The sequence below is a fragment of the Schistocerca serialis genome, chromosome 5 (assembly GCF_023864345.2).
Source record: "Schistocerca serialis cubense isolate TAMUIC-IGC-003099 chromosome 5, iqSchSeri2.2, whole genome shotgun sequence".
NCBI lineage: Eukaryota > Metazoa > Arthropoda > Insecta > Orthoptera > Acrididae > Schistocerca > Schistocerca serialis.
In genome coordinates, this window is record NC_064642.1 from 597,450,522 (window position 1) to 597,474,728 (window position 24,207).

A 24,207-nucleotide genomic window follows, 5' to 3' on the forward strand; every position below is an offset into this window, starting at 1 on the left:
CCCTATTTTGTGATAATACAAAACCTGTTGTTCTTCTTTGAACTTTCTTGATGTATTCCATTAAACCTATTTCGTAAGGATCCCAGACTGTGCAGCAGTACTCCAAAAGAGGACAGACAAGCATAGTGCATGCAGTCTCTTTAGTAGACCTTTTACATTTTCTAACTGTTCTGCCAATAAAACGCAATCTTTGGTTTGCCTTCTCCACAATGTTTTCTCTGTGTTCTTTCCAATTTCAGTTGTTTGTAATTGTAATTCCTAGGTGTTCAGTTGAATTTATGGCCTTTAGATCTGACCAATTTATCATGTAACTGAAATTTAACGGATTCCTTTTACCACTCATGTGGATGACCTCGCACACTTCATTATTTAGGGACAATTACCAATTTTTGCACCATACAGATATTTTTTTCTATCGTTTTGCAATATGTTTTGATCCTCTGGTCACTTTACTAGACGATAAATGATAGCATCATCTGCAAACAACCTAAGACAGCTGCTCAGATTGTCTCCTAAATCTTTAAGTAGATAAGGAACACAGAGGGCCTATAACACTACCTTGGGGAATGCCAGACATCACTTCTGTTTTACTTGGTAACTTTCTGTCAATTACTACGACCTGTGACCTCTCTGACAGGAAATCACGAGTCCAGTCACATAACTGAGATGATATTCCATAAGCACACAATTTCACTACAAGCCACTTGTGTGGTACAGTGTCAAAAGTCTTCTGGAAATCCACAAATATGGAATCAACTTGAAATCTCTTGTCAATAGTGCTCAACAGTTCATGTGAGTTAAGAGCTACTTGTGTTTCGCAAGAACAATGTTTTCTAAATCCACGTTGACTGTGTGTCAATAGGCCTTTTTCTTTGAGCTAATTCATAATGTTCGAACACAATATGTGTTCCAAAATCTGCTGCATATCAATGTTAATGGTATGGGACTGCAATTCAGTGCATTGCTCCTATTACCTTTCGTAAGTATTGTCATGATCTGTGCAACTTTCCAATCTTTAGCTACAGATCTTTCGTCCAATGAGCGGTTGTATATGATTGTTAAGTTTGGAGCTATTGCATCAGCATATTCTGAAAGGAACCTAACAGGTATACAGTCTGAACTGAAAGACTTACTTTTATAAGTGATTCAAGTTGCTTCAATACTCTGAGGATATCTACTGCCAAGTTGCTCATGTTGCCAGCTGTTCTTGTTTCAAATTCTGCTGCTTTGCAGCACTGTCATCAACAGCATTTCCATTGCTATTGCACAGAGAAGGTACCGATTATGTTTTGCTGCTAGCACACTTTACGTAGACCAGAATCTCTCTGGATTTTCTGCCAGGTTTAGAGAGAAAGGTTTGTTGTGGAAACTATTATAACATCTCACATTAAAGTCCATGGTAAATTTAGAGCTTCTGTAAAAGGTCACCGATCTTGAAGGTTTTGTGTTCATTTAAATTTGGCATGCTTTTTCACTGTTTCTGCAACATTCTGACCCATTTTGTGTAGCAAGAGGGATCAGCTCTGTTGCTTGTTAATTTATTTGGCAATTGCTATCAATACAATTTTTTCTTTGAATTTAATCCACATCTGGTCTATACTTACCTTTATAATTTGAAAGGAGTTTTATGTGTTTGAAAGGTAGTCAGGTATGAAGAAAAGGCAGACACCATCACAAAGTGGGCCGCAAGGTGTTCAACAAGGATCAATATATCAGTATAAATACCACCATGAAGGAGGAGACCCAAAACAGCTGTTGACCTTTGGCAGCCCAACAACCTTTTAAGCTTGGTCCAAACCTGGGCTAAAGACACTTACTTCCCAAAGAGGGGACAACACTCCCAGCATGCCTTCTTACTGTTTTTAATTATGTAGCAAAAAATTGCATGGAGCTGCTTAAAAATGATAAGGGCAGCCTGCAAAGGATGTTGCTTGAGACATTACAGTATCATTTAATAGTCTTGAATTGAGGTTGCAATATCTTTTTTCTGCCACAGCACCACTGACTGATGATGAAATGGCTATTGCTAGAATAGCAGTACGGGTGAGTAAGGTGGAAATTTCTACAACATTCTTATCGATAAAGTCTGATGGAAACTGGATAAAAGTGAAGACAGAGGTATACAACAGTTGGCTGGCCCTTTAGAGATGCAAAGTAACAATTGGTCTATACGGCATTCACAATGAAGTGACAGGATGTAAAGCTATCGCTATAATACAGATTGTCGAGCAGCAACTACTACAGTGAATCCACAAGATTTTGGAAGAGATCATAAGCTATACAGTAAGAAAGTTGTCATGGATAGCAATGAAGCAGGTTAGGGGTACAGTCATTACGAAGATCATACTGTCTGGGGGTAAGTAGGGTTCACAGAGGGTTATTGCTGGAGGTGGTACAGAGGGGAGTCCACTCACTGATGACATCTTTGCAAACCAATGCACAGACTCTCAGGTCTGCCCTGATAGAAAGCACAGTACCGTTGAAGGATTAGAGAATGGTTGCAGTGAAACACATTAACAAAGATTGCAGAAGAGGGCGGCATTAGCTTTTGCAGGTCTGTGACAGGTGACAATAATACACACTGCAATTACATTGAATTATCACATTAAGCTCATCATCTTAGTCATGAAGGCCAAGAGGACAGGTCGCATCCCAAAATCCCTGCATCACCATTTGGGGGTGGAACAAAATCAATGAACAAAGGTTTCCAGACCAATGAAGCAGGGGCAATCTAGTGCTTCCAGGGTCATCTGAATTACCTTCTCCATAACTAGTTTAGAGGATCAGGACTCTTGCAAAGGCTCGTCTGCTGTGACAGTAGGAACTGAAGAGGAGCAAGTAGTTCTGTGATACACAGTCTATGACTCCGTAGGCCACTGTCAAGTGTCTGGGTGCTAATTTGTCAATTATAGGGAGCTCTGTGACAGGTAGATAGTGAGGATGACACTGCTCCTCTAGCTGGGTGCAGGGAGTCGAGGAACCACTGGAGTCCCATGGGCTAATTTACATACTCTACCACTAGAGGTCGAGGTCAATGTCGAGGGAATGGGGTTGGGTTAGGTTAGGTTGTGAAAGTAGCTGCAAAATTTGATTTCAGTGGGATAGGATGTCTGAGAAATTTTAATTTCTTTTGAGCTTCAAAATATCAGAGGTGATCAGAGACCTGATGCCCCTGTATTTTATGTTCTGTAGTTAAGACAGCACACTTCTGGAATCAAGTGTGGGTTTTATTGTTTTAAGCATGGGGGAGGGGGGGGGGGGGGCAGTGGCAGGAATTGTTTTCACAAAATAGACAGAATGACAGAGTTTTCATGAAGCAGCCAAGCATACTTTTCACAAAGCGAGTTGCTTGTATAATGGGGAAAATGTATGCCCAAAGCATTGTTCCTCATAAAGTGGTAAAAATGTACGCCCAAAGTGTTGGCGCTTAAAATACCCCATTGGAGTGGGAAAAATGGCTTCACATCACAATGACTGACAATGATTGTAACTTTCACAGGCAGTGAACCCCCTAAAAAGTCATGTTGAAGGCTCCAGTGTCAACCTTGTTGTTGGAGGGCCTCTATGTAGATGAAGTGGATCCCTCACTTCAAGTTTTCCCATAGTTTCCATCCATCTAAAACATGAAGTCCTGGTAAAATGTATATCTCTGTACCATTTTAAGGCTCTTATAGGATTTTATGATTAGAGATGTATCATCAAGTTTCTTGCATGACAATGATGCTCGAGGTGAGTAGGAGTGGCTGCTTTAATTAAGACAGAGCCACTTCATAGTTTACTGAGGAAGCGATATATCCAAACACATTTTCAGTATTACCTACAAAGAACATAAGCTTGGTAGTTACATAGGACCCTCTGTCAGTCTGGGTGCTAAACAGGAACTGAGGGGAGGAAGTTTCTGCAGTCCACTTTCTTTTGGCCTTTCTCTCACGGCTTGGACCAGGAGGGTAAGTTCTCGGATGAATAACTATACATGTTGAAACCTTCACTTTTGTCTGGAGAGACTGCTGACACCTTACGGCTGTTAGCTTATAACTTGGGTTTTCTCACTGTGCAAGATATCTACCATCACCTCGAAGGGAACGATCTATTGATACGTAATCAGCAGGGTTTCAGAAAACATCGTTCTTGTGCAACGCAGCTAGCTCTTTACTCGCACAAAGTTATGGCCGCTATCGACAGAGAATCTCAAGTAGATTCCGTATTTTTAGATTTCTGGAAAGTTTTTGACACCGTTCCTCACAAGTGACTTCTAATCAAGCTGCGGGCCTATGGGGTATTGTCTCAGTTGTGCGACTGGATTCGTGATTTCCTGTCAGGAAGGTCGCAGTTCGTAGTAATAGACGGCAAATCATCGAGTAAAACAGAAGCGATATCAGGTGTTCCCCAGGGAAGCGTCCTGGGACCTCTGCTGTTCCTGATCTATATAAATGACCTGGGTGACAATCTGAGCAGTTCTCTTAGGTCGTTCGCAGATGATGCTGTAATTTACCGTCTAGTAAGGTCATCTGAAGACCAGTATCTGTTGCAAAGCGATTTAGAAAAGATTGCTGTATGGTGTGCCAGGCGGCAGTTGATGCTAAATAACGAAAAGTGTGAGGTGATCCAAATGAGTTCCAAAAGAAATCCGTTGGAATTCGATTACTCGATAAATAGTACAATTCTCAAGGCTGTCAATTCAACTAAGTACCTGGGTGTTAAAATTACGAACAACTTCAGTTGGAAAGACCACATAGATAATATTGTCGGGAAGGCGAGCCAAAGGTTGCGTTCCATTGGCAGGACACTTAGAAGATGCAACAAGTCCACTAAAGAGACAGCTTACACTACACTCATTCGTCCTCTGTTAGAATATTGCTGCGTGGTGTGGGATCCTTACCAAGTGGGATTGACGGAGGACATCGAAAGGGTGCAAAAAAGGGCAGCTCATTTTGTATTATCACGTAATAGGGGAGAGAGTGTGGCAGATATGATACGCGAGTTGGGAAGGAAGTCATTAAAGCAAAGAGGTTTTTCGTCGCGGCAAGATCTATTTACAAAATTTCAGTCATCAACTTTCTCTTCCAAATGCGAAAATATTTTGTTGAGCCCAACCTACATAGGTAGGAATGATGATCAAAATAAAATAAGAGAAATCAGAGCTCGAACAGAAAGGTTTAAATGTTCATTTTCCCCACGCGCTGTTCAGGAGTGGAATGGTAGAGAGATAATATGATTGTGGTTCGATGAACCCTCTACCAAGCACTTAAATGTGAATTGCAGAGTAATCATGTAGATGTAGATCATGCTGCCTACTCTGGTCAAGGGCTCTCACCACACACCACCCAGACATAGCAATGACCAACTGGCTTCATGGCCATTGGCTGGAGTGCCAGTGTCCGAAAATAACAGACACCTACTCCTTGGTATGCTCTGGGAGGTAACAGCTTGGGTATCAATCATGTGTTTCCTGTGTAGTCAGTGGGTTACATGCATTCAGGTAGCTGTCGACCTCTATTTGAACTAGCTACCATCTTAGGTATTGGGCAGCTCTGCTTGTACAGTTCGCATTTCTATAAAAAAAAAAATCACAAAAGTGGGGGTAAAATCCAGATGTGGGGCCCACATTTGAGTTAAATGAAACAAGTATTGTAAAATAATGTTGGTAAAGTGAGGAGGCAGACGAGGAAGAAAGAAGTGGGAACAGCCGTGACTTATGTGCTATAGACAAGCCAGGTTTCCAAAACTGAATCTGCCCTATAGATCAAGTAAATGGAAAGAAAAAACAAAACAGTAAGAGTGCAGCACGGGAAGGGAGAAAGTACTGCAATAGCTCAGCATCTTTGACTATGTATAGTATATACATTTAAGAGAAAAGAACAATGTTAAACTAAAATTAATGGAAAACAGTAACTCTGAACATTGAATCTGTCAATGCAGAACCTCCATATTTTAGTTATTTAAGCGACAGCCAGTGTTTCAGAGTTTAATCAATCAAACATGAGAAATAATATTTCTCAGAATAATTGTAACACCACACATCAGGGTGCAGCCAGTACCATACAATAATGAAGGCCTCTGTATAAAATTCAACATAAATTTAACATTAAGATGATTCTGAGACATTACATGCTGCAATTAACTACAAATTTTTCACACGAATAATAAATTCTATGAAAGCTTTCATTGTTAGACAATGTTTCTATTCTTTCTAAAGTTCTGTCTACATTTTGTTATATATCATAGCTGCTTTCATGTACCTCAAGACATATTGGACAGCGACGAGCTTCAGAATCGTCCTCTTGTCCCCAATCGTGATGACCCTGGACATGGCCACAGTTCAGGTACACATATGGTTGCTGGTTTTCATTTACAGCTCCAGATTCATTCATTGTCACAGTCACTCTTCGTGGTATGACAAGTGTGTTTAGTCCAACTGGACATTGGGGTCGCCCGGCATTTAAGTCATCAACCATTTTCTCCAAGTGCGATTTTGTCTGAAAAGTTAAAAATTTATAAACATTAGTTCAACATTATATAGGAACATGAAAAAAATATAAAATCATCATATGTACAGAGGATTTGAGACGATAAAAGAAAGATAAAAAATGTATAGCATACAAATAAAATCTTCACACAATTCATTTATACAATTTTACATGCCATAGTTGTCGCATTACTTACAACAAAAAGAAATTTCTCCTGAAGAGGGGATAGGGGTGGGGGAAGGGGGGTTGTTGAGGTAGTTATGCAGTAAATAGAATCTTGCATCTTGAAGGTAAATACTGACCAGCTATATTGCTCCCACTCTAATCAGTATAGATTCCTACGAGATGAGATAACAGCCTTATAGTCCAAATTCCAAATGTTTTAAGTAAAAAATTAAAAACATCTCATTATTAAATTAAATCACTAACTTAATCTCAATGCCGAAGTACAAGGATACAACTAATGGAAACATCATTCCATTTATGTATCAGCAACATAAAATGTTTTTGAGATTTAAACGAAACATTTTCATTCAGGTGCACTATAACTTCTCTATAACAAAGTTTACTGTGTGTGCAAATAGTTTTAAACAATGCAGCCCGATAATGTCCTCGACAACTGCCAATATTTCGAAATATCAGCAACTGTCAAGATTATTATCCGGATGCATTCACATACATTATTTGAACATTTGATATGGAGAGTTCTTTCTTGTAGCTTTTGAATTTGGAAAGCCTTGCATAGTCCTAAGTAGCAGCTGAGAATTTAATGAAACACTTTTCAGAAAAAGTCAATTAAGCAAAATGATTAGTGAAAGTCAACAGGTGATGAACTGTCAGAAAAGGAAAGTATCTGGAGTTCAGTTTCTGTTCTGTTCCCACATTTTCCCCATATTTCCTTGGAGAACGAGTTGGCGAAGAATGCTGATTGGAGACAGATGACAAATTAGCGAAGACTGGCGATTGGCAATGAATCTTCTATTACCATCAGTGTTATGGTTTGTGGAACTGGCGGACTGAGAAAGCAGTCGTAAGTAGTGAACACGAATCCAGAGGAAAAAAAAATTGAACTTGTTTAGGACTCTGAATTAATTGAAGGTAGCTAAGTGGGTACCTCAGTCCTAAGCTCAACAAAGAAACTCAAAACACTGAGAAGGTGTAAAGGAGAGCAGTGATGGCATTCTTACAGAAGCAGAAGAAATGAAGAAAAAAAAAAAATCATGACACACACACACACACACACACACACACACACACACACACACACACACACAAAGACAGAGAGAGAGAGAGAGAGAGAGAGAGAGAGAGAGAGAGAGAGAGAGAATCATGTTGCACTGACTGAATACATTACAGTCTTCTAGAATAGTAAGCACAACTGTCTCCAACATGGTCAGTTAATGAACCCATATTAACAGCGACATAGGAGATTATATGAGGCAAACAAGGCAGCGGTAAACTATGTGCTCCAATGCCATTCCCACACAACTAGTAAAGTCAATTACGATAGGAGGGAACTATTACTTTTGAAATCTAAATAGTTTGTCACCTTTTATGCATGCACCTGCTTCCTGAAGCAGTACTGACCAGCCCTTGTGTCATGTAATTTATTACTTTTCTCAACTGGGTTTTCCTTTGTACTGGAAAATAATTTTTTCCAAGTTAAATCCATTTAGATTATACCAAAGAGCCACATAGGAGTGACCTCACTAGTTGTTTGGGAATTGCTTTGGAACACGTAGTTTACGACTACCTTGTTTGCGACAGATAATCTTCTCCGTCCTGTTAGATCACCAGGAGGGTAATAACTTGCACATCTAGTTTTGTGTCCGTGCTTTTATAGTTCACTTACTCAGTTAGTCCTGATAGGACGGGTAGGATGCAGGAGGAGCTGGCCGCAGGTCACCAACAGCCGAATGTGCTTTTGGCTATTGTCAGCTGTCTTCATGCTGTTGCTTTGGGATGTAACGTGGGGTGGAGAATCTGGTGTATCATATGGGACACCTCAGATGTCTCTTGTTAATCCCAAAGGTTATGCTGTACCCAATGTGGCGGATCCACACTCACGCAGGGTGAGTGGCGAATGGTGATGTGTTTGCATCACTTGAGATGGTGGGTCAATTGGGAGGCTTGTCATCTGGCCTTGCCTATTTGCCCTGTAATTGGAGAGGTGGCCGTTTCTTCAGCAGAATCTGAGTAGAGTCTGAGTAGAGTCTGAGTAGAGACATGGGGGCATGTGTTTGCTAGCTATCAGCAGCTCCAACATTAGGCATGTTATGGAGCCGCTTCGGGGAGTACAGTTTAAGATTGGAAAGAAAGCCGACGACCACTCAGTACATCTGCCAGGAGGGAGAAGCCTCATCCAAGATGTGGAGGCAGCCTTGCCTGCAGCTATCTAACATGAAGGGTGCAGTCATCTGCAAGTTGTGGCTTACACTGGCACTAAAGATGCCTTGCCATTTGGGTTCCGAGGCCATTACAGGCAGCTGGTGGAAACAGTGAAGGCTGTCAGCATCGCACGCAGGGTGCAAGCCAAGCTAACAATCAGTAGCATCATTCTCACAGTTCGTCAGGGTCTTTTGGCTTAAAGCTGAGTGGAGGGTTTCAATCAAAGGCTTCGTTGGCTCTGTGATGGCCTTGGCTACAGATTTTTGGACCTACCTTATCAAGAGGGAATCGAAGGGTGTCCCTTTGTGTGTTAGGGGGTGCACTAACAAAGGAATAAGCTACACGAGTAGCAGAGTTCTTGTGGGATGCACATGGGGCTTTCTAGGCTAGACAGTAATTTGAGGTACTCTGATGAACACTTGCCAGTCAACACACAGATAGCAAAATCAAACCACTTTCAGAGTAAAGACGCTTCAACTGTCAAAATTTTAACAGCAATTTATCCAAGTATTGGTAACAAAGTTCCTAAATTTACTGCCCTCCAGGAAATCTCTCACACTCCAATTATTCTTGGGACCATGAGCTGGCTGAAGCTCACAGTAGAAAGCTCCAAGATAATTAGCCATTTACGAAACATATCAAAAAACCAGATTAAATGCCATTGGAGGGGGAGTTTTCTCTGCAGCTGACAAAAATATTGTCTCTATTGGGGTCGAATTTGAGTGTGGCAATGAAGTAATCTGGTCAAGCGTAACAGGTCTAGGTGGAAACAACTCAATTGTAAGAATTTTTTACCATCTACTCAATTCCACTGACAGTTTTAGAGTCATTCAGAAGTAGTCCATAGTAATTAGTGCAGAAATACCAGATTATACCATATTAGTTGTAGGCAACTTTTGTAAACTGGGACGTCTATGAATTCATTGCAGAGGATATAGACAGTCTTGCAAAGTACTTTTGAACACATCCTACAAAAAACGTTGCTCAACAGTCCACACTCAGCAGGAAAATTTTAGAACTTGTAGCTGCAAGCAGGCCTGCCTTTGTCGACAATGTCCCGACTTCGTCGACAATGTCATTATAGTGACAGGGATTAGTGACCATGTCATTGTAGCGACTAAGTGTACAAAAGTTAATAAAACTATCAACAAGGCTAGTAGAGTATTCTGCTAGACAGAACATACAAGTAGTCATTAGCATCACAATTTAGACAGTGAATGGACATTACTTAGTTCCAATATGATGGACATAAAGGAATTGTGGGCAAAGTTTAAACACACTGTAAATCATTCTCTGGAAAAGTATGTCAAGTAAGTGGATTAAGGACGGAAAAGACTCACCGCGATTTAACAACAGGATTCAGAAAATGCTATGGAAGGAAAGGCTTTTGCCCTCTTGGTTCAAAACAGAATGCACAAATGATGACATGCTGAAGTTAGTGGAGATTCCTACATCTAAAAAAAGATCAATGCATGAAGCATACAACCATCACTTTCATACCTTAGCAAAATACCTTGCCCAAGAAAATTGTGATCCTATGTAAAATTACTAAGAAGGTCTAAGGTGTATATCCAGTCACTCATTGACCTGTATGGTGTAGCAGCAGAAGCTTTAAATTTTGCATTTAAGAAATCATTCATCACAAGAATTGTACAAACATACCATCTTTTGACCACTGAACAGCCTCCCGTGTGGAGAATGTACTAATAGGCATCCCTGGCACAGAGAAGCAACTGAAAGAGTTGAAAACAAATACGTCACCATGTCCAAATACAATCCCAATCACGTTTTACAAAAGAGTATTCTATGGTATTGCCCCCTTATTTAGTTTGCATTTTTCACAACTCTCTCACCCACCATGAAGTCCAAAGTGATTGGAAAGAAGCACAGGTGACTCCTGTATATAAGAAAGGTGAAAGAAAGGACCCGCAAAATTACAGATCAATATTCTTAACATTAGTTTGCTGCAGAATTCTCGCACATATTCTCAGTTTGAATATAATAAATTTTTTTTTGAGACAGAACAGCTTCTGCCCACAAATCAGCACAATTTCAGAAAGCATTGCTCATTTTTATGACCTAAAATAACTTTAAACGAAAAGTATGTGGATAGGCACTACAAGACAACTCAACATGTTTTTTCTTAACTTAAAATAGTCAACATGAAAATATGAAGAATTCAGAATGGCAAGAAATTCATAAACTTACTAGATGTAACAGCAGAAATGAGTACAGAAACACATTGTTTCGAAAATTTATAGACAAACTACAACTAGAGACATAGATACAGTAATAACTTCCTACTAAAAAGAGAAAGAGAGAGAGAGAGAGAGAGAGAGAGAGAGAGAGAGAGTTAGACAAAATTTATTGCTTCAAGCAATGGCTGCAAAATATTGTCCTGGCTGACTAAATCTTTCATAGGGAACAAAAATACAAACTTACACCCCTCTTCATGCTAGCTCTGCTGTTTCTTTCAATGTTTGCATGAAATGGTGTACAATCCCATACCTAACCAATGGATTCAGAGGGTGTAGTGAAGCACTGGAATCCTGGAAATACAGTATTTCCTTTTATGTGAGGAACACCACAGCCTAGTGTATTTTCAATAGCAAAGATAAATCCAATTGCTGCCCAATAGTAGAGTTCACGAAACTACTTATCCTGATTGTGGTACGTTGTTTATTGGACAATCCAGCAGACAAGGAGCGACTAACTAGGCTAAACATAAAACACAGGTGGAGGTTGGATAATTATTGCTGAGTGAGGGTCACAGCTACCAGCCATTGCATGTCCTTCACTTAGCAAACAAAGAGCAAAAGCTTAATCTGATTGAAATCAACAAACATCTGTCCCACTGTCTTGATGCAATACGAAATGACCAAATACAGATCAATACTGCCTCTCTTCTAAAGTTCACTTAACCTTCACAGTTTTCCACTGTTTCTTATGTTGTCTGTTTCAATCTATACCTCCACTTTCATGTATTTGTTTAATTTATTGTGATCATTTATGTGGCCCACATATACTCTTGCAACAATTGTCAGTTGTATCTTTTGATCTGTTTATCACTTTTCATATGTAATACCTCTGAAAGGTATTCTTTAGAAGTCTTGTCAGGTGCCAATTTTATTTTATTGGGATTGTAAATTAAATTTAAATTTATAAATGGTCACTGTTTTTCAAGTTTTGTGTGTTTTTTCTGGTTCACTCCCTACATTGGTGTTAGTCTCATTCAACTTTGGCAGGTAAAGATGAAAAGTGATCCAAAGGTGGGGGAGAGAGGGAGAGTGGGGGGGGGGGGGGGGGGGGGGGGGGGGGGAGCGAGAGAGAGAGAGAGAGAGAGAGAGAGAGAGAGAGAGAGAGAGAGAGAGAGAGAGAAGATAATTAGTTTTTATTTCAAGTGAATGAAATATACAAAGACTGTATTTATTGAAGTATAAAACACACACAGTGCTTTTCTACATCTAATACTGCACTGTCCTGAAAATAACATAAAATTTTTAAATTACATTACAGGATGTATATAATAAAGCTTTTTCATTTGTTCTCTAGAATGTTGTTTTGTACAGTGTTGTACACCTTTTATCACTTTAACAGAAGCAGAGATGGTACAATAAACAATAAAAGGCCAGATGCCCACTGCTTACCTTGCATCTCACATACTATACACAGCTATTTTTAGATGACATGCAGTAATCTGGCATTATCGGTAGTTTATCACTGTCTAGGTCCTAAAGTTGCCGGATTACCGCATTTCTACTGTACTATCCAGGATACTTATTTTACTTAAGAGTATACCAATCAAATTATTTTCTTACGATTGGCATTTTTTGTTCACAAACCAAAATTATAGCTGTGTTTTAAAATATGTAATGAACTGAATAAATGGTGGAGGAAACTTACAGCACAATAGTGATATGAGGGTAGTGTCTCTTACTAGTAATGAAAATTTCCTTGGTCCCAGGTTCAAACCAAGCCACTGCTCAACTTTCGAATAAAAATATCAGCAATGGTGGCTGAAAACTTCCATACTGCCAACAGCCTTATCAAAGACGAGGTCAGAGGAGCAGACAGAGGTTCAAGGCATTCTCTTGCCCTAGGGGTGGAAAATTGCCCTTAAAAGGCAGAAGAATTAGAAATGATCAACAGCATGAGGATTCAGAAGGCAACAGAAACCACAGCATAAAAGACACACAATGTGTATTCACAAGACATGTGGCCTATAACTGAGAAAAAGTCATGTTGTTCTCTCCATTAGAAAAAGACTGAGGATTAGTCCCCCATTCAGTTTCTGGGAGAGAACTGCCAAGGGGGAAGTGAGCATAAGAAAAAGATAGTATAATCAATGAAGGAGTAACATTCCACTAGTTGGAACATAGAATGTCACAAGTTGGAACATAGAATGTCACAAGTTGGAACATAGAATGTCACAAGTTTGAATGTTACAGAAAAACTAGAAAATCTGAAAAGGGAAATACTAAAGCTCAATCTAGATACAGTGGTTGTCAGTGATGTGAAATGGAAAAGAAAAGAATTTATGGTCAGATGAATAAAGGGTAATATCAACAGCAGCAGAAAATGGTATAATGGGAGTTATAGGAAAGTAGGGTAGAAGGTGAATTACAGTGAACAGTTCAGTGACAGGATTGTTCTAGTCACATTCAACAGCAAACCAATGTGAACAGTGATAGTTCAGGTATACATGCCAACATCGCAAGCAGAAGATGAAGTGAGAGACGAAGTATATGAGGATACCGAAAGGGTAATTCAGTACAGAAACAAAAATCTATCATGGAGAAGTGGAATGAAGCTGTGGGGTAAGGCGTGGAAGAAAGATTATGAGAGAATATGGGCTTGGTAGTACGAACGAGAGAGGAGAAATATCAGTTTGAGTTCTGTAATAAATTTCAGATGATAACAGCAAATATTACGTTCAAGCATCACAAGAGGATGTTGTGTATGAAAGGACAGGACAGACAAGGTGATTCCAGCTGGCTTACACCACAATAAGGAAGAGATTCTGAAATAAGATATTGGACTGCATAGTGTACCTGTAAGCATACAAAAACTCTGATCATAATTTAGTAATGATGAACAGAAGGCTGACAATTGTGAGTTTCATCCAGAAAATCAGTGTGGAAGGAATTAAGATACTGAGGTACTGATGAATGAGGAAACCTGTTTGAAGTTTGCTAAGAATGTGAATACCGTGATATGGGATACCAGAGAAGGAAGATAAGTTGAAGAAGAGTGGACATCGCTAAAAAGGGCAATCACAGATGTTGGGCAGTCGAACATAGGTCCAAGGAAGTTAACTCCTAAGTACTTTAACTGACTGACAAAAGAAGGAAGTGCAAAAATGTTCAGGGAAAGACAGCAATATGGAAAGATAATCACTTAGGACTGAAATAAATATGAAGTGCAGGGCTGCTGAGTTCAAATGGCGGCAGCAGGAAAGATGTGAATAAATTGAGAAAGAAATGAAGGCTGGAAGGACTGACTCAGCATACAGAAAATTCAAAACAATCTTCAGTGAAATTAAAAACAAGGGTGCTGGCACTGAGAGTCCAAAGGGACTTCAACAGTCAAATGCAGAGGAGAGAGTGGGTTGGGTTGGGTTGTTTGGGGGAAGAGACCAAACAGTGAGGTCATCGGTCTAGAGGATCCAGTACTGGAGTCAGAATTAAAACACTCATGATCAAATAAGGCAGAAGGAACAGGCAAGAGTCTATTAGAATTTCTAACATTATTCGGTGTAAAAGCAATCGAACACCTATTGAAGTTGGCATGTAGAATCTACGACACTGGCAACTTACCATCAGATTTTCGGGAAAAATGTAATCCACTGAATTCTGAAGATAGCAAGGGCAAATAAGTGTGAAAACTACTGCACAATCAGCTGAACAACTCATGCATCCAAGAGAGAACACAAGTGAGGAAATCAGAACTGTAGTATAGATAGAAATGGGGGCTGGGAGGGAATACATCTGGCCCCAATAACCAAGGATTTTGGGGTGGTTTTTGTAACACTTAGACAACCAAAGCAGAAAAGAAATAGTATGTACTGAGTTTTGTTTAGAAAAAGGGGATTTACACGTGCTGTTCAGTTAAGAATTTGGGGTTTACTACGAGATGAGGAAAGCCGAGAATTAGAATCACTTGAGCAGAAGGATTAGGCCATAGTACACAATGTGATAATTGATATTTTTCTGAGGAGTAGCAGGTTAAATAAAGATGAGAGGTTGAGACTTGAAGATGAAGAATAATTAGGTTATCATGGTAGTTTAAGGGAAGAAGGAAAAAAGTTCCAGATACTGTGAAAAGCTATTGGATGCTATAGGGGTCATCAGAAGATGTGGATTATCTTACGCCTATTGCTTTAGAAACACCTAATTCTGCTCACGACAGATAGGAATTAGGTTGAAGATCATTTAGATAATGAATAAAATTCACAACGTGTGAAACAAAATATTGCTATGGGAAGGAATGTGAGTTTTCCTTACAAAATTTGGATTCTTTTGGAAAAGTATTATATACCAATTCATTCTGGGAAAAACTGGCAGCAATAGGTAAACAACTGAATCCAGAGTGATGGAAGAAATATTAAAGTGTATTTTATAAATACTTTAAAGAAACACTGAGTAATCTTAACGAAAATTCAATTAATGTAGACATTCTGAAAATGGAAAGGGATCACAATTCTGAAGTGAGCATTAAACTAATTGAAAGTGTGACTGATGTCAATAGAAGTAAAGGTATTGAATTTGTCAATACACACCAATAAGCCAAAACATTATGACCGCTGCCCACCGCAACATTGGATGCTGCCTGGTGGCACTGCAAGCATGTGGCGCAGTAACAGAAGTATGTAAGTGGAGCAGACACAGATGGGGATCACCCTGGCAAAGATAGGGACTGCAAATGGGGAAATCCACTGAGATAAGCAACTTTGACAAAAAGTAGATTTTTATCATGTGCTACTGTGATGAGCATCTACGGAAAGAGGTAGCAGGACAGTGAAACTACCATTAAGCACAAAATGGTAGGACATCCACGACTCTTCAAGGAATGTGGGGTTTGGAGGCTTGTCTTTTCTGAAAAGTAGGATAGATGGTGATCTGTCGCATGTTCTTCCAAAAGAGCACAATACTCGTGTACACACAAGTGCTTCAGAACACACTGTTCGTTGTACATTGTTGAACATGGGAGCCCCTATATGTTCACATGTTGACCATGACCATCGGAATGCACAACTGATCAATGGAAGTGTGTTGCCTCTTCGGGTGATCACATTTCTGCTACACTAGGTTATTGGCCGACTCCACAAACGCTATTGTCAAGTTGAATGTCAGCTTGAAATGTGTGGTGCGCCATGGATGCAGGCTGGTGGGAGTAGTAGTAGGCTACAGGAGAGATTCTCTTCTGCTTTCATGGGACCTGTAATAGCGATCGAAGACAAGCTGCATCCCTTCATGCCTGATGTCATCCCTGATGGTGATGTCATTTTTCAGCAATATAACTGTCCATGTCTCGAAACCAGAACTGTAGTACAGTGGCTTGAGGAGTATTGTAGTGAACTCACATTGATGTCTTGGTGACCAAGTTCGCCTGATTTAAATCCTACCTAACCCATCTAGAGCACTATCAGGTGCCATCACTGTGTACGCAAATTAGCAACCCATTATTTACGCGAATTACATGACCTGTGCCTAGACTTCTCTTGCCACATAACTCCACAAACCTACCAACAAACTGTCGGACCGTTGATACGTAGAATTAGTGGTGTATTTTGTTCCAGAGATGAATAAATAAGCAGGTGGTCATAATGTTTTTGCTCATCAGTGTGAAAGTTATAGTACGGGAAGAGAGGTGCACGATAGACACAGGGAGTCAAGTATTTGGCATATCAAAAGTACTCAGCAAATAACTTAAGAAGGAACTAAATTACAATGACACACTAGTGGTTGGTTTGAAGGTCAGGGGAGCTACAGGTAAGCACAAAAAACAAATTGCATCTGAAGTCAGTAGGGCAGTGTATAACCATGGTTTTCTTGTGATACATAAACACCACAAACATGTCATTCAAGGAACTGATTTGTCACGTAAAGCAAACACAGCTGTGTATTGGAATGAGGGATCCCTGTACATTAAAAGCTGAAATGATAGTTCAACACAAGAGAAACTCCTGCAAGACAATAAAGTATATTTAGACAACAAAATTAATAACCTGTTTTGTTGAGATTAAGAAGCTTACTTAATTGAGAATAGTAACAAGAGAAGAAGTGAAGGTGAGGAGTATATGACATTAGTTGAGGAAAAGGTGTCCCTAGCTAAAGGGTTAGATGTAGTACAAGCAAAAACTTTACAGTCATTACTACAGAATTAAGGTAATGTGTTTAATGATGTTCGTGGTAGTGTGAAAAATTCTGAGAGTGCATCGAGATTAAATCCTCATTAACCCTTCTACCTTAGGCCACAAAAAAATACCTGCTACTGAAAAAAAAAAAAAAAAAAAAAAAAAAAAAAAAAAAAAAAAAAAAAAAAAAAAAAAAAAAAAATCACAGAAACTTGAGAACTATGTCATCACTGAAAGAAGTAACAGTGAATTCAACAACCTATTAGTTTTAGTTGGTAAGTGTGATGGAGGAGTCAGACTGGTGTTAGACTCTGCACATTTTAATTAGTGTATCTCACAGCTGAAAAACATCTACAAGTTACTACATAAATTTTAATTGATAAAGTTATGATTAGTTTGGATTTAACTGCAGGATTCCACCAAATACCTTTAGCTCCTGAGATAAGGAAGTACACAACTTTTTTGCAAAGTGTAAAATATTACCAATACAAAGTTGGTTCCATTTGAGGTACCTGCTTCATTAGCCAAGATTATATGAGCCTTGGATTGTATGTTAGATCAAGAGTCGAGTTCAATACTTACATATAAAAAGAGATCTTAGATGAACCTATTTGCCAAAGACACTGTATTTATAATTATTGTCCAACACTACTTGGTATTGTGCAATGTATCACACTGGGTATCAATTAGTCTACCAGTGAATAAATGTGCACATATAATAAATTTTACAGCCAGCATTTTTATTTGAAAGACAACTGAGGATACTAAACATACTCTACACAACATTTTAGAGGACCTGGGAAACACAAAAGGCATTTTCAACTTGGAGGAGACTAAGATAAGTACAATAATTTATTCTTAACAATTTGGTTGTTCTTGCTGAAATGGAGTTTGTCCTGCAAATGTCACAACCTGCAAGCGAACTCATAAGTTCCAAACAAGAATGTTGAATGATGTTTCAACACGTCTCATAGTTATGAATTCATGTACTAGTTAGTTAATACGGTTATGTTATACTGTTTTGCGAGTATATATGAGTATGATTTTTTTTTAATTTATTGCTGTCTTTTGCTACCACTGTTTGTGTGAAGGAGACAGTTATGAACTACTTCACCACTTGCTAGTGAAAGAAAACCAGATTTCGGATGGCAATAGTAGTGATTTCAGAAAAGTGCTCCCCAGGATCCGCACAGTGTCTCTATTGCTGGTCAGGAAGCTCCCATTTCTTATTACAACAGCAACAGAGCAATTGTCACCATTCTGCGAAAACCTTGTAATTGTCTCCATATACGAGTTTAGAGAAAAGATCAATTGAACTTTTATCCATTCTGGATTTGGCACACTGCAACTGTCTTGTTAAACTGTACCATCTGATGATGAATCGCCAGGTGATTTGAAACCGGTCATGAATAAATAAAAATTGAAGAAAAAATAGTGACTGTTTGCAGTAATTCCTGAAACCTTCAAAGATCAATTGAGTTCATGAACTGTCACTCTCCTTAATTAAATGATGTCTTATTTGCCATTGCCACCCAACCTGTCTCGAGAAGCCTGGTACTTAAATCACATTAGAACTGTACAGCTCTCCCCCACTTTACAGCAACGTCCCGCACTACTATGAAACAAGCTGTCTTCTCCTTAACACTTCCGCACAGATGCATCAGTACTGTGGTGGATCATGCTGGTGACACGATCCGCTCATTCCTGGACATAGTCTATACATTCCAATGCAACTACTTTGTTATACAGCATGCACTTTTCCTTGTTGAGCACCCATCTTAGCAGCTGTCTTTTGAAAACTGTTCTGCTTAGTAGATGAATTCAGAACAAGAAGTAGTGACCAGAAGGGCCCCGTAGCACACAGTCTGTACTAAAATTCACCCTCCTACAGGGACAGTTGTTAGTTAGGCCAACTGACCCATGAATGTGAAAAGTGCAATGGAGGAAACTCACAGTAACTATGTTACACATACCCTGCAACAAATACTTTCAAGGTAGTGTCGAGAGATATAGGTGAGGAGGACCTTTCTTTTATGAAGAGCACAAGTACTCATTTAGCTCTCATCCACTTCATGTTCTTCCAGAGGGGGCTAAACTCATTAGTACAGCAGTGCCCTAGTCGATTTAAGAAGTGTTTTTTGTACACACATACACAAAAGCCTGCTCTGTGCAAGAAGTTCAACTTCTTCCACACGTGTCCTGAACCAATTTACAAACCACTCTAATATGTGAGCCATCTAATTGTTGAGGTTTTGTGGTTTTTTAACCTTTTTTCCATTGGGGGTAAGGATACTGTGATAAAGGGGGGGGGGGGTAGAGTTTGCACGACTTCTTGGTTCGCTTCAGGCCAATTTCGAAGTCCCTACCATCAACACTTGACAGCATAAAAATTGGCCGGCAGAAATTGAGGCCAGACTTAATAAGTTCTGGTACAGCATTGACGTGAATGAAATGCACCAAGCCACATTTTTATATTTATTTTGGGAATATGCAGACAAGGAAATATTACTTCAAAAATTACAGGAAACTGAGCTTGGAAAAGATCTGGAGCACAGAGACAAAATCTTTTCTGCAAATAGAATATGCAGGTAATATCTAAATGTATACTGCATTTAAACTAAATAAATAAAAGTCTGAAAATAATCACTGCAGTTAAATAAACAACATGCAGACTTCACATCATGTGAAGTGTCTGATGTTCAAGTCCATATGAATCCCCCACCACCACCACCACCACCACCAGCACCACACATACAGTCTCTTGGTTCAAAAATAGAAAAACATTTCGATGATGTGCAGCTGATTGCCCACAAAAGAAGCAACAGAATTTTCACTATAAATCAATGAGATCCAATTCTAGTGGAGAACACCACCCTGAAGTTGAAAACTTAAATTTACTACCTCTGTCCGACATAATACGTGAGAATTATCCACACAGTTACATGGTAACAAACTAGAACTCTTGTGAGGTTCAGGCACACTATTACAATCCTGAGTGCAATGCATGATGATAGATAAAACCAGTAAGAGCATCAAGACCATAAGGCGTCAGTTTTGAGCCGAAATATCTCCATGAGTCATCTTCCAGTAGCCATGTGACTGTGGCAGTCTGGGGCTGATTGCTTCACGTGATGTACGGTCAATTTGATGCTGCCCAGTACACCAACATCACAAGTAATATTATAGCCCCATCAGTGTGACAACTGCATTCTGAAGAAGTATAGTGTTTCCAGTGGGGCCTGTCTCCTATACACATGTCTGTGTTTGTGCAGCAGTGGTTTGCAGAACAGAATAAGATTTCTTAATTGGCCTTTTCCTGCATCATGCCTAAATCCTATGGAAAATGTATGGGCAGAGAGATAGTAGACAATGAGGGGAACATTGGCACGACTCTGCACCAAGAACACATCAACCTGTTGGATCTGTCTAGGAGGGGTTGGCTGAAAATGAGAGATTTATTACCCATATCATTTATTCCATTCCTTGCAGACTGCCAACAGTCACTGAAGTTTAAGACCTCTGGAGAGGATATCAATTGTTGAAGTAGCCACATGATGTGCCCTTTTGGGAGCTGAGAATATCTTAACAACACCAGTGAACTACTTGTTGAATTAATTTTGTGATTTCTACAGATTAAACGAGTTAATAGAGTAACACAAAACAGACTGCACTAAGTCAGATACACAACAAATCTTGTCACCAGGCAGTTGCTTATTGCATTGCCAACAATGTCACTAAGTTATGACTGCATTATGCTACAGCTGCCAACATTTTTGCAAAAATAGAAATATTACAACTATCAGTTTCTGGTTATACAATACTTACAGGCGATTTAGAAAGACCTTCTGCTGAACGCCACAGCAATGTGGCACCACAAAGGTCAATTAATGTACCATCCTGTAGCACATTACTTTCATCTTCAACCTGCAACAGCGCAGGATCAGCTTGTGTAAGGAGAGTCACTGTTTTATAACAAATTATTATTACAGGAGACATCCTTTAGTGGAACTGGCATACAGTCAATCCATGGAATTCAATACAAAATCTTACTACAGTAAGCATGCAAAACACACTATGGTATACCATTTCAACTGGAAGACAAAAATATTCTTTAAGAATTACATTTCGCCTAAAGTTATTATATATATATATATTTTTTAACACAATCACCACATTTTGTGAGCTGTTTTATTTCTGTGTCCTGTAGGTGTTCCACCCATTTGCCTGGCCATTTTATTGTGGCTCATTGCCTTTTTGTGCACTTTCTTTATGTGAATGTTTTCCTACTCCAAAACAACTTTAATTGTAGAAATATTCAAGTCACAACAAAAACTGATAAATCTGCCTAAACCTCCCAGCCAAAGGATTTTAACAATTTCTGTGTGTCCTAGGTTTTTATATTTTCAAAACAGCATTTTCAGTTGTTTTTTTTAACTTACTGAAGTAGACTCACAGTAGACACTGGCAACAACAGGATCTCTCAAGGTACACTCTCAATGAAAAACCACTGCCAAGATTCTACATAAAAAGAAGAAACAGACTTTAACATCCCACTTACATTTAAATTTTAAATGTGTATGGTTTGTTTTTATTTATTGGGATGAGGGAGGGTGGGATGTGTGGCGTGGCATTGTTTCACTGATTACTAAGTTCCAAGGTGTGCAGTGGGAAATTGGAGTCAACTGCTCACACCCAAAGGAGACATTGCAAAAGAAACCTAGTATGATCAATGGTGTAACAATCTACACAAGTCTACTTGATATTTTATGATCTGAAAGTGAGTTTTTACTCTTCAGTGATTTAATAACTGATTTAATTTCATCCTTTGGTATTTTCTATAGTTTCTTTTGACATCATTGTCACTGAAAACCAGCTTTTAACATCTGTGCATACTTGCCTCTACCCCTAAAATTTTAATTTAATTTGCCAATGACTGACATAATGCACAACTCTGGTGGATGACCAACAGTACCATTTTCATGAAGAAGAGATTTAATATATTGAGCACCAATCTTTTCTCCTGATTTTTAACAACAATATAGTTTTAATTTTTTCCTTTAACCAAATTTTTTCATGAGAGCTACTTACTGCTCTTGGTTTAATGCTCATTTTACTCAACCAGATGGCGTTCTTCAGCTCATTGTAATATGGTCAGAAGTGAAATTCTGTCAATAAGTTATCACTGTGCTTCATTCTATAATACATCTCTAATTCCTCCTACGTGATATTCTAACATTATTATTTGTCAAAAGTGATTTCTTACAGTTCAAGTAACATAACTGTGGGACATTTTAAATCTAAAACATGATACAAGTGCATATACCACAATGAATAACCGAAGTATTCTCATTAGCATTAAAGAAATAATTCTAGAGAAACCAGAAAATTAAAATGTTCACACAATATGAAATTAATTAAGATGCAACTTCAATGCATAAGGGCATGCTGAAAAATAATGCCCCCGAATTCAACACAAAAGCTCTTAAAACTTTTTAAATAAAACAAACTATTAAAATTCTGCTTCTTGATACCTCACAACTACATATTTGTTTTGAAACAGTCACCCTGGTAATTTCTCCAAACAAGAGATCAGTTTGTTGATACTGTCATTGTCGAAAGTTTGATTTGAGGTCCCCACTGTGCACACAATTTTCTATACCACAGCTCTGCAATGACAGCTTGTACACAATATCATATGATATGCCTTACTAGTGTGAGAACTATGTCTGTATCATCTGACGATTTTTTCTAATGTGCTCATCAACTTAATTCCGAGTCGTCTGTTGCCATCTTCAGTCAACCACTCTGAGCTCTGTCACACTTGTTGAGGTTAGCACTACCAAAGAAAGTAAGTCAACCAAGTAATATGCATGATGTGAAATACCTCAAATGATATTGAGAATAGAATAAATAAATTGGAGGCATTAGTTTTCAGCACACCCTCTTAAGAGGTATTTGTACATGAAACACTCCGAATAATACAAATGAGCTTCAGGTATCTATTAAAGTGCGCAGCACAATACTTCTATGTAAACTGCTACATCTATTTCATAAGACAACAACGGATTCTGTCATGCTTGACAGATTCTTGCACAATATGCTGCAAACTGGCAACTCTAATCCACTAAGTATTCAGGTGAAGGTAAACGCAGGGAACAACATGTGCACATTGACAAATGAGAATACAAAAAAATAGAAACTCTGATACTGACACGAAGTTACACATTGGTCTCTAGCCACTGCTAATAGCCATGGGAGTACAGCTAATATAAAGAACACTCGCGGTGAGACCGCATGTTTCTTGTTGATTACAGAGAGCAGTTGCCTGGGCAGATGGTAGTGAGGTAAGGGTTGGGGTAGGGGAGGATCCCCGAGGCAAGGAGGGGGGAGGTGGACAGTGTGAGGCACGTCTATTGACAGGTGACTGCTATGTAAAACAAGATGAAACAAGTTCAGAGGATAGACCATATGTAAGAGATGAGAGCACCCACACAGTGGAAGAGAAAGAGTCATGAGAGATGGCTAGGTAGTGTTGAGTGTTGCGAGTTTGGCAACTAGATGGTAAAGTTTGCAGTTCGCCACAGGGAGGTCAGTCGGTTACTTGTCATGCCCAAAAAGAATCCTGTACGTAACTGCAGCATATCTGATATATAACATGTTTGCTTTCACACATGGCCCTGCCTTTTACAGGATAGAAGATGCCAGTAAACGAACAGCATTAGGTGATAGTGGGTGGATCCACGGAACCCGTCTTGCACCTGGACAGACCACAAGGGAGTGACCCATGGGGTGCAGCATTTGGGAGCAGGACTGGAGTAGTGATGGCCAAGGATATTCTGTAGGTTGGGTAGGCATCAGAGCACTACTTTAGTGATGCGGGTAACATCCCCCAACTCAGGGCATGACGAGAGGTAGTCAAAGCCTTTGTGAAGAGAGTGGTTGAGCTTTCCGATGCCATGGCAATGTACCAAAACCTTACTAGAGTATTTATTGGCA

At 39.2% G+C, this 24,207-nt stretch overlaps 1 protein-coding gene across 4 annotated transcripts in view; it reads right to left on the reverse strand.

The window, feature by feature from the left end:
- Positions 1–24,207, reverse strand: part of LOC126481146 (protein pellino) — a 456,082-nt gene that overhangs the window by 27,244 nt on the left and 404,631 nt on the right. For all 4 annotated transcript variants that reach the window (XM_050104703.1, XM_050104702.1, XM_050104704.1 and 1 more), the window contains 2 exons: positions 21,037–21,135; positions 6,240–6,476 (listed from right to left, as the gene is read on the reverse strand). In XM_050104703.1, coding sequence (XP_049960660.1) covers positions 6,240–6,476; positions 21,037–21,135 — 336 coding nt within the window. The remainder of the gene's footprint in view (positions 1–6,239; positions 6,477–21,036; positions 21,136–24,207) is intronic.